Raw genomic sequence first — 11727 nt, forward strand, 5'->3', positions numbered from 1 at the left:
AAACGTGGATGTGGAGATGTGGAGGGAACATGTGACAGCTTCCCCAGCACTCTGTAGCCTACACTGTGTCTTCAGCAAGTTGGTCGGTCACCATGGCAACCTGAAATTTTTCTGTAAGACAATTTTGTTAGTAAAATTCTAGAGAGAGATCCGGGCAAGGAAGGAGAGTCCACACGTGTGGAAGGGATTAAATATAGTGACTGTCTAAGAACAGCTTTTCCAGGAGCCCCTGAATCCTGCCCAGCCCTGGAGATGGGGGATGCCAGGATCAGCCACTGCAGTCATTGCTGGGGACCAAGGGACAACAGAAGAAACGGGAACCAGAGGGAACACGGGGAAATTCCAGCTCAGTTTAAGGAGAAAGTCTTCCCCCCAGAGGGTTCCTGTCTGGAAAGACAAAGAGGATGAGGGATCTCTATCCCATGGTATTCAACCTCAGCTACACAGCCCTGGTTTGAGAGATACTTCTTCCCAACTGCGTGATTCTTTGACGAGCTCATTTCTAAAATCCAGCCCCGAGCAATAGGTTGAGGGCAGTCGAGAGCCCTTTCTGTTCCTTCAGCGAAGGAAGTCCTGCTGGTTTTCTCCTGGAATCAGACAGAGGGGCTTGTGAAGTGAAACAAATCATCCAAGCTCTGCATCCTCCCTAAGCAGGAACAATTTCCTCCATGCAGCTGTGGGTCTAATCCTTCAAAACAGATCCAGAAGTGGGGGGAGACGGGAGGACAAAGGGCAAGACAAAAATTGCTGCTATTCACAGCAGCAGGAGGCTGTCACAGCGGCTCTCCCCCCTGCTCTAACACCTCTGCCCCATCCCTGGGCAGCAGGAAAGGTCCTGCCTGGCTCTGCTTCCCTCTGAGCCCTTTAGCTCTGAGCAGATGAGCTGCTGTCCCCTGCCACAGCACATCACAGCTGCCAGGGGACACTGAGGACTTGGCCATCACATCAAAAGCAGCCTGGCATTTCCCCAAGCACCTCACTGCTCCCAAAGCTCATCCGACACGGAGCTCACGCACTCCACAGCAGATCCCACCCTGCAGGGATTTTCCTTCCCTCTAGTGCTTCACTCCTTTTTTATTTTTCTTTTTTTTTTCCCCACAGAAAGCAGTAAGCTGCTTTATGAGAACCCTAGAAAGTGGGTGGGTGAATGGGAGAGGCAAAAACAAAGACATGAGGATATAAAACCGCAACTAAAAATCAAGCAGCTCCTTAATGAGGGCACTGGGGATTCAAGCTCAGTTTTCCATACCTCAGGAGAGCTGTGAACCCTGCTCTGTCATTATATTCATAGGAGACAGATAAACAAGCAACCATTTCACCTGAAGGTCAGATCCTGGATTTCTTAGGTATGAGAAGAGGCCCAATGCTGCCTGTTACTCTTCCATTAAAGAAAAATAACAAAACACCCTAATATTTAAGGTTGCCAGTCTATCCACTTCTGCACGTGCAGTGCTGATCAGCTCATGAGGATTGCCACCAGCACCCTCCTGCCAGCAGTGAGCTGTGCCAGCTGACAGAGCCCTCAGTCAGAGAGCAATTGTAAGGAAAACACAGAAAACTTGAGGAGGAAATCACAGCCCCTTGGCTTGATGCTGAAAGAAGTTGATTTCCTGTTAAAAAACCACTTTCCTTGTGTGATTAACGAGTAAAACACAATCAGCATTCACCATCTACTTGTATTTTGCAAAGGCAGGAACCTGCTTCTTGATTTTCCTGTTCAAGGACACGAAACATTGCTGAGGAGATCCAGACACAATTCACGCGTCTGCACAAGAAAAATCTGTCTTGGGAAGGGATGAAAAATCCCCTTTTGCTCCCTGGGGATTGGGGTGGTCTCAACTTTGAGCTGTTTTTAGGCTCCTCTTTGCAAGTCAGAGCCATGAGCACCATTAAGCAGATTCCAGCTCGGGGCAGGCTCAGGTTGTTAACAGGTGATCAACTCCTGTACAGCAGCTTTCCCCGCTCCTGCCACTCTCTGTGTGCCTCAGCTATTTACGGGACAGACTGGCCCCAAAGCCTGCCAGGGGAATTTCACAATCTCCCCACTTCTGGAGATGGACGAGGAAATAAATCCAGAAAATCTGATTAGGACTTGTCACTGAAGTAAGCTCATTAATCATTTATGGGGTTTTTCATATTCAATTTCTAATTCCTGCAGGCACCAGCAGACTGGTGGGTCTGAAGACTGCAGACTTGGAAACGTTCTTTATATAACAATGGCACTGATTTTTTTTCCTCCTGAATATTTAGCACATCCTAATAAATAAAAAGAGCTAAAAAGCACCAGTGTTCATTTTAGCCAGCTTCTTGCACAAAGTCAGGCACAGAATTCTCCTGAAATAATTCCTGAAGCCAAAAAGATAAGAAGGCCTAGCTCAGAAATGTAAAATCCAGCATGAAAAACTGTCAGCCACTTGCCTGAGCAATTTTTGCAGCAGTCAGTTACCCATTCTGGTGTGTAAAAGGAAAAAAAAAAAAAAAAAATCACATTTCACTTCTTACCTGGACTTGTGTAGCTTTGCCTGTCAGCACCAGGTTCTTTCAGTAGGAGATGAAAGTCTTCTATTATTAAATTGCTATTTCCCCAGCCTCCCCCAAAATCTTCTCAGCTAAACTAAGCCAGTCAAGCCTACTGCCATTTCAAAACTCAGCACTCATTTCCCATGCCCCCACCAAACCCTGCATGGCTTGTAATAATGCCAGCCAGGATCACACATATGCCAAAACCCAGGGAAAACAGCAGGGAATAACTTTTCCTGGCCTCAGACACACAAAATCTGTTTAATTTTTGGCTTCAAATGAAATCCTCTAATTCTGGATATGAGCAAAATCAGGAAGATTCCTCTGCAGACTTTGCAACTAATAAATCAAATTGATAAAAGCAAGAGAAAACAAGGGGCTTTGGGGTGGAGCTGATATTCTTTTTAAATCTCTTGATGTTTCTGCCTCTGACTTGTCCAAAACCCAGGAAACTCATCAGAAACACAGCTCCATAAATGACACTTGCAACCCATCTCTGAGAGCAGACAGAAAGTATTAAATTTCTAAATGCTCAGGGTTTCAAGAACCATAAATTTCATGTTCTGTTTTCAGGAAGATTTTGCATCTTGCTTTTGGTTTGGAGATTTGTTAGATGCAAGAACACAAAGCATTTCTGAGTGCTGCTTAAAGGGGATAGCGAGACACTGAGAATTAAAGATATAAAGGCACTTTCCAAAGGCAAAGAAAAGTTGGAGATTCCTATTCTTCTTAGACAGGCAGTGATTAAAAAGGCCTATTGGCTTTAGTGTCTCAGGGATAAATTAAAATAGCATATGGATTTAATGAAATAATTCTTACAAACAGAGCAGAGTGCCTGGGTTTTCCTTTGATATCTCGTTTCCAGGAGAGCAGGAGGCTTGTCTCCTTCAGCACATCGAGGTTTACCACGGATATGCTTATGAGTAACATGTGTTAGCTTTTGGTGAGTCACCGGTGCTAAATTCCATCTAAAACTGTCTCGTTCCCAGCGCAGCAGGCTGGAGCTGAGCTCCACAGGCAGGGAGCACTCAGTTCTGGCACTCCACAGGGACAGAGACCTGCTAATGATATGCACCCGAGCCTTTTTAATCATAAGGACAGAGCACTAAGTGATTTCCTCTTCCCTTCCCCAACTACTTTAAACCTGTTTAGCGTGCCAAAGAATGAGCTCATTCCGTGCTGCTGAAACTCTTTCAAACCACTTCCCTTCAGATTAAGCTCCTTAAGACAGCAGGTAAAGCATCAGCAGTGATTAGAGCTGCTCCCACACAGAGCCGCAGAGGCAGGTCAGCAGAGGTGCTTTGTGTAGGATAGGCCCTGCCAGCTCCAATAAATCTCATTAGCATTCCGGTTAATTGGCTTCCAAACATCTCCTTCAGGGATTCCCATAGACAAGTGCTTCTCTCCGGGCAAACTACGCCTTGGTGGTTCTCCCAGGTCCCTCCAGTTTTTGTTTGAGGAGCTATGTGGCCCTGGGGCTGCTGATTTGGCACAAAGACACAGCCATTCCTCTACATCCCTTCTCTGGATGTGCTCCAGTCCCTTACTGTCCTTGTCACAAGGAAAATGGAGGGGGAAAGGCTATACCCCTACACTAAACTCAGACTCTGAGTTTACAAATGGACTTTCCTGCATGTTTTTCACACTACCTGTAGCCCAGGACACTGGTGCACCTTGCAGGATACGGGATGGACAAGTCAAAAGTGAGTGAAAACCACGAGCTCTGTAGCTGGGATGTCTTCTGAGGAGTGAAGCAGCTTGAAGTCCCTCATCCTGAGCAGTCACTTCCCCACCCTGCCACAAAATCTGCAGACCCAGGGTGCATCAAAGCTAACCCTAAGTCTAAGCCTAACCCTAAGTCTAAGCCTAACCCAAACCCCATCACCATGGGTGGTCCAGATCAGAAAGGAGCAGCAAAGCTGGGACCCTGCTGGGATGGCCTTCTGCAGCCCCAGTGTTCCTGAAGCTATAGGTTCTTTGACTCTCCTAACCCTAACCCACACTCACCCAAGCCAGGTTATTCCATCTTGTTAGGGCTGAGGTAGCTGGGTTTGTTCCAGTCTCCACGGCTGCTGCCTCTTCCCCTTGAAGGAAAGGTTTCAGGAGCAAAGACATCATCTAAAAAAAGAACAGGGAGCTATCTGTGAGCAGGAGGTGCTTTCCAACTTGTGTTGATTGTTGCCCAGAGAAGCTGTAGCTGCCCCATCCCTGCAAGTGTCCAGGGCCAGATTGGAACAACCTGGGATAGTGGAAGGTGTCCCTGCCTGCAGCAGGGGGTGGGAAAAGATGATCTTTCAGACCCTTTCCAACCCAAACCACTCTGTGATTCTAGAATAGGAAGTACTCAGCATTGCATTCTGCACACAAATGCTGGTGTTGAGAGCACAAATCTGGCAATCCAAGAAATGTATAAACTTCAGCATGGCCTGGCTTGGCAGGACAGTGCCCTCTCTGCACCCTCAAATAGACAGCCCTCTGCAAGGGAAAAACCAGCTGCCCATGACCAGGAGCAAACAGCTGATCTTTCACATTCTCTTCTGTCTCAGACAGATGATCTTGAGGTGTTCCAAGAGGAAAGCACAGGTCAGGGTATTCCAGCATGGCAGAACTGGCTTACCTTCCCTGCGAGCGCTGCCTCGCCTGTCAGGGATCATTACAGGTACGTGCATCATCTGGAAATCAAAGACATTTCTTTAAAAAACTCATCTGGCAAGAAGTCTCACCTCTCCATTTCCTCAGGCACTAGGTGGTCACTAAAGTAATTCCAAACCTCATTCTTAATTTCACAGAAAATAAGATTATTGCTGGTACTCCTGCAGTCCAGGGGGTTTGGACTCCATGACCCCATCAAACTCGGGATATTCTGTGATGCCAGGCTCTGTCAATCACAGTTCCTTCTCCCATCCAAACACCATCACAGGTACACTAACACCACCTCAGCCAAGCTGAGATCCCCTGAGCAGAGTTACAGCTCCACAGCAAGAGCTACAGTGCACTTGCTGCAGCCCTCTGCAGAGGGAAACACTTTACTTTTCAAGTGCAGTAATTCCCTTTGGCATTCATTCCTTATTAACATTGCAGGAAATATATTCCCCAGCAGGAATATTGGCAACAGCAATGAATTTTAAGTGATGGTTAAGGAAGACTTGGGGGAAGATGTCTTCTTGTAAAAGCAAGTGTTTGTGCTGAGTGCCCTGTTAAACAATGGTTATGTCAACCCACAGAGGGCTGATTGAACATCCCAGGCTGTGTTACACATTCCAGGGCTTCCCATGCAGTCTGTCTGCCCTGCAGAGCCAGGCTTCCTGGGATGCCCTCGTTAACCAGCTCTGAATGGAGATTTCGAAAAAAAAAAAAAAAAAAAAAAAAAGCTAATTTGGCCATTCAAGCCAAGAAAAAGTAACTAAGAATCTTATTTGCTTACAAGGCAGCTGAAGGACAGCAGAGTTGGATGGGATATTGGGAAGAAATTTCTGCCTATGAGGGTGGGCAGGCCCTGGCACAGGGTACCCAGAGAAACTGTGGCTTCCCCTGGATCCCTGGAAATGTCCAAGGCCAGGCTGGACAGGGCTTGGAGCAGCCTGGGACAGTGGAAGGTGTCCCTGCCCATGGCAAAGGTGGCACAGGATGAGCTTTAAGGACCCTTCCAACCCAAACCACTCTGTGATTCTACAATTCAAGTTATTTATTCAGCTCCCTGAATTTTCCAAAAATAAGAGCTGTCCATAACTTTGCTTGTTAAACTTTGTTCCCTCAAGTACAACACCCACCGCAGAGCTGTGTTCTAAGTGCAGACACACAAGCAAGAGTCAGTTCATGGATAAAGTGGACACTGGCACAGTTTGAAAACAGCCAGCAGGAATTCCCAGGTTAGGTCAACATTGAATAACACACTAAAAACAAAAAAAACAGGTCAAAAAGGGAACCAAGATCTCAGGAGACCAAATGTCCATGGGCTGAACTGTGCTCAGCTGGGAGATGGGCTGGTAACAGAGCCAGAGCCATAGGGATTCTTGTGTACCCAGGAAGTGCCCAGTCACTGTTCTCCAGGCCCATACTCAGTGAAGGAAGTGCTGGAGTTGACAGATGTGCCAGACTGCCACAGAGTCACACTCTCCCAGGCAAGGTCAGAGCCCTCTGCCGACGGAAAGGGAAGTCAAACTATGGCCACTTTCCTGATCCAAGCCTCCGGCTGCAAGAGGAGCGCACACAGATACCTGACTTCTCTTTAAAAGAGGGTTAGAAGAACTTTCAAATTTTCAGAATTTTCACTCCTCTAGGCAGCTTAAATGGGTTTCCCCCCCTTCCTTACTTCCTCGCTGCTCATGGATTCAGAGCTGAACATGCTGCGGTGGCACCGCACAGTGAGGTTGGCAATCAGCTCCCCGGAGACTTCCACAACACTCCTGCAGGAAGCAGTGGGCTGTAAGAGAACAAAACAGAACCAATCTCACAGAGCAAACATCCAATACAAACACTCTCACGGGAGTCTCATTGGTGGTGGGAACCTGCAGAAGGATTTAAAAAACAAATTCCAAGAGAAAGAAACCCAAGAACGATTTTACACAACTACACACATGCTATTGCTCCACAACTACATGTTTGTTGTACAAACCTCTGAGCCTGCTTGGGGCAGGAGAAAACCTCCACATCCTTTTCACAGCTCAGCACAAACAGAAGGACAGTGCAGGGCTACACCAATGGCAGCTCCAGCTTGGGAAGTTAAACTACCCTTAAAGGTATTGTCTCTGCAATCGGACAAAACACTGCAGCAAAACCTGCACTCAAGTTTGGAAAACTAATCCTCACATGACCATATTGTAGCAGCCAACATTTGCATTTTTAAAGAAAAATAGCAAAGCGGTAACCAACAATTCAGTGTGGTGCCACCTACACACACACACCTGAGCTGCTTAGCTCCAGAGCAGAGAGGAGATTTGGCCCAAGTAACTGTGCACAGAGAAGTCCAGACTCAAAGATAATGTATTTCCACCAAAGCTGGTGATTTAAGACTCAGAAGGTATGCTGTATCAAGAGCCTTTTTACTTCAGGCTGAGAGTGAAAAATCTGAAAGAGATCAGCACTGTCAGCACAGAGGGGGGATCTGCACAGCACTGCAAGATAACCCTTTATGTGGTGCTCAGATAGGTAAAAGCAAGGGAAATACCAGCTCTTCTACCCTCTTACCTTAGAGAACACGCCATTCCTTCTCAGATTTGGCCCCCAAAGCACACATACCTTTACTACACGCTGCTCCCAGACACAAATCCTATTTTCAGCTCCCTGCCCTGCCCATTGAGCAGGCAGAAGAGTTTCCCACCACTGATCCTTCCCACCTGACACCCAGTCCATGCTGCAGCTTGTGCCAAAATCAGCCAGCCATCCCTCCTTTCCCAGCACCAGCAGCATCCTGAGAAGATGCTGCACAGAGGGAGGGAGGGAAGGGTTCCCATTCCTAGCAGGGGCACCTACCACAAAAGGCCCAGTTCTGAAGTCACAAGTGAAGGGGTCTCTCCCCGAAGCTTTGGTGCACACGGTCTCACGGATGGTGAACTGCAGATCTAACCCGTAAGTATCGCTGTCCCACGTGTCCACCTGTGAAAGCAGGGTCAACCCAACACAACATTAGTCCATTTTGGTTATTCTTTTCTCTTCCTCATAGTCCAATCAATGCTAAATTGATCAATCAAGATGGGAGACTAACAAAAAAATAAATATAAAAGCAATACCTTCCCAAAAAAACCCCCAAGAAACTCCCACTACTTTCAAATACTTGAAGGTTTTAATCCAAACTGTATAAATCCATACATCATCTTTGTCTTCTTGCAGAAGACTTGACACAGGCTACCTATAGAAACAGAAAGTTTCTGAGGGTGTTCAGGAGCATGGACATTATAACTTTGAATATAGAAGTTTTAACTCCTTAACTCAGGGAGCATAAAGTATAATTCTGAGCATCAGAAATTAAAACAGATAGGAGTTTCCTGCTTGCACTTAGACTCCAGCAGTTTTAAACCAGAATTGGTGCATAGAGACAGATAACATAAACAAAGATCAGAGAAAGAATCCTGAATTGTGGGGGCATTTAATCAGTGAAGGGCTTCAGATGAACTGGGTTGCCTGATGCCCAAAGCAAAGAAGTTAGCTGGAGGTATTTAAAAACATAACTTTTGAATAAAATCCTATATCCCTCAAGGACTTCTACTCTAGGCATGAAAAATCTGAATTCCTAAAGTATTTTAATTACAAACTTATGTAGAAAAGATATTTAGGTTACTAAAACCATAACTTCAGATAGTGACCCAAACCCACCCTCTTCCAAGCATCATCAGCCAACTCCAACTACATCTGGGTTTCCAGGACTGGAAAAGAGTTTTCCATCCCAGAAAAGCACATTTTAGGTAAAGGATCTCTGTTGAGTGCATACTTACTCCCATGACTCGGCTCCTGACAACACCATACAGATTTCTGCTCCATGACTGGGAATTGATCCGTGCAATGGAAGCATTGAGAGCCTCTTCTGCGACAGGGAGGGCATAGTCATACACTGGAAACCCTGAGAGGGAGGCACAGTTTCATCAGAAGTTCATTGTAGGCATGTGCTTTTCCTCCCAAAACCACCCTAAGAAGGAGGACGAGGCCCCAACTTACCTGAACATGAGAAAACACTCACTGTGAGGACAAAAATTAAGATCTTCATAGTGTGCCTTTCAGAATCCTCCAGTCTTTTCCCTTTTCAAGCAAGGATTCCCAGTGCATACCCCTCTGCCTTTATATAAGTGCAGCCTTGATCCTGTGCCTGACCTCCCCATGGCCAAGCTCTGCTCCAAACATTGCACTTTAAACAGAATTGATCCCAGGGTAAATATTTGTAGTCAGCTTTTCTCCATTTAGCAGTAATTCTCTGATAAGCCACGGGCTGCAGTGCCTTTTCCCCATGACTGAATTCCTGGTATGTTCATAGCCAAAGGCACAATCTGGTTATTTTGTTCTCTTTTAGCCATTAGTTTTCCACAGGGTGAGTCAACCCTGTCCTTAGCATTGGACCCAGGACCTTCATGTCTTGGCAGCAACTGGAAGCACTTCCAAGCTGGCATTCCCTGAGGATTCCCCAGCACCAGACGGGAATTCACCCACGAGGAACTGCCACTATCACCTTGCAGACCAAAGCACCCATGAGAAACCTCCTAGACACGAGGCATATTGCAGATCACAGTTTAAGGCCAAAAGTTAATGGGATTTTTGGAAAATTATGTTGGAAACTGCTGCCTTCAAGCAAGCTCCCATGTTGCTGCTTGTTCACAAGGCAAAGGTGGGTATAATCATGTCCATTCTGAAGATCTTATGAGTGAAATTCCTTCATTAACCTCCAAATTGTAGTTCCACTTGAATTCTGTGGCATGGGGTCATTTTAAGAACTTCCCAAACAGAAGAACTTGTGGGAGGCTCAAATTTAATAAGGAAAAGCATAAAGTTCCTTGTACTTGTAAGCAAAAAGAAAAAGGGGTGGGCACTTTTAACCAATGTACTGGTTTGAAACCAAAACCAGTGAGAGACTCCAAGTCAGAAATACAATTTAATAGGAAAAAAAGAGGAAAATAAAATACATGCAACAGAATAAAGGAAAAACCACTGCCAGAGTCAAAATATAACCTGACACCCCGCTAGTTAGGGTTGGTGGTAGCAGCCCAGATGCTAGTGGTCTGTTGAAGTAGTGATCCTGTAGAAAGGTAGCTCTTGTTCCTCTAGAAACCAGTGGGTAAGGGCTGCCTTGGTGTTCCAAATCTCAGATTTTATCTGTGTAGAAAGGCTTGTCTCCTCCCCCTGGGTGGAGCATCTCACAATGGGATGATGGAATTTTATCAGTCATAAAGTAGGACTCATTGGCCTCCCCCTGGAGGAAGGATGGGTTGTGGAAAAGATAAAGATGACTGCCTCACCTGGTTTTAACAGATAGCCCATTAACAGAGAATATCTCACATGGAAAGAAGGATCACTGCCCCACCTAGCTTCAGCAGATGGTGCTAGAATACATACTTCTGGGCACATCTTTACATTGTAACCTAGGACAACCAGATTTCAGCACTGGGAACTGGGTCTAATACACCAATTGAAAGTTTTCCCAGTGAAAATCCAGAGCCTCTCTTGTTCCATGCAGGTGAAGAGGTTCTCTCCTAGCTCTTGGACACCCTCACCCATAGCCAGGAATGCTCTGTTTTGGCTGTGGCCACGCCACAGCACCACAATGGAAAGGATTTAAACCTAGCTGGAGACTCTCAGGAACAGCCTGTTGTGCCATGCCTAACCTTCCCACTGCCAGAGACAAGACCAGACTGCCTCAGAGCAAGGGAAAACCTTCAGGTGAGCTCTTCGACCCTCTTCTGCCAGGGTTTCTCTGCAATCAGTCAGAGGTGGTGATGAAACACGTGGAATGACACCACTCAAACCATTCAAACATTGAGGCCTTGGAATTCAGAGTCCCAAGATCCTTGTTGTTTTTCACCTTGCTGCAGTGGTCTGGATAGCATTTAGCTTCCCACTTCATTCCTAAGAAGGGAACTATCTGCCTTTTGTATGCTGAGACCGGTTAATACTCCACCAGAAGCTGAATATGTAAAATTCCTTCCCAACCACTGGGGCACAGTGTTGTAGCCACTCCAAGAGTAATTTTAAATATTGAGCCAACTGCAAAGTTTAAAGATTGTCCTCTTAGAGCAGGTCTTAAGAAATACTGACAGTAGGATTGTAGTAATGCTGAGTGGGACTTGGAAACTGTTTAATGAAATCAAAGTTCCTCTGCAGAGCCCTGGCTTTACAGCACCTGGAGAACATAAATGTTTGCTATTCCAGCTCCTTGAAGCTCTGCTTTCAGTATATTGAAGCAGTGGAACCAAATTTCCATTTTCAGGATCAAGTTCTGACGTTTCTGGGGAGGCCTGAAATTTTCACCATGATCTCTTTGTTCCCAGCTTCCAGCCTTCGCCAAAAAGGACTGCTAGGAAGCACCAGGTGGTGAGCGCTGCCATGGCACACAGAGAAGTGACGAAAGGTGAGATGGAGAATTGACAGCCTCAGGACTAAACTTGGACTCCACCACCAGCAAGTTCCAGATGCCAAGGCAGCTTGGGGCAGAGGGAGGGAGTTGTATCCAATTTAATCTACAAACAAGGCCTTACTTAAGAAATGAGGAAATTAAAGCGCCTATCT

The 11727-nt window shown here is 46.1% G+C and overlaps 1 protein-coding gene across 1 annotated transcript; it reads right to left on the reverse strand.

Moving 5' to 3' along the window:
• Positions 1–4537: 4537 nt before the first annotated feature.
• On the reverse strand, positions 4538–9220 carry SPP2 (secreted phosphoprotein 2). The gene is made up of 6 exons (XM_033065268.1): positions 9172–9220; positions 8952–9076; positions 7993–8115; positions 6833–6943; positions 5138–5192; positions 4538–4638 (listed from the first exon to the last, which is right to left on the reverse strand). The coding sequence occupies exons 1-6, from the start codon at positions 9218–9220 to the stop codon at positions 4538–4540; spliced, it is 564 nt and encodes a 187-aa protein (XP_032921159.1).
• Between the last annotated feature and the right edge of the window lie 2507 nt (positions 9221–11727).

Source organism: Catharus ustulatus, chromosome 7 (genome assembly GCF_009819885.2).
Source record: "Catharus ustulatus isolate bCatUst1 chromosome 7, bCatUst1.pri.v2, whole genome shotgun sequence".
Lineage (NCBI taxonomy): Eukaryota > Metazoa > Chordata > Aves > Passeriformes > Turdidae > Catharus > Catharus ustulatus.

What these genes read in the sequence shown, in the direction of transcription:
- SPP2 (XM_033065268.1), bottom strand. Translation starts at nt 9,220, where the DNA reads ATGAAGATCTTAATTTTTGTCCTCACAGTGAGTGTTTTCTCATGTTCA. An exon ending in TCAGGAGCCGAGTCATGGGA is followed by an intron (nt 8,116 to 8,951) that starts GTAAGTATGCAC and finishes CTGCTTTCACAG; the next exon opens with GTGGACACGTGGGACAGCGA. An exon ending in AATCCATGAGCAGCGAGGAA is followed by an intron (nt 5,193 to 6,832) that starts GTAAGGAAGGGG and finishes TTTGATTTCCAG; the next exon opens with ATGATGCACGTACCTGTAAT.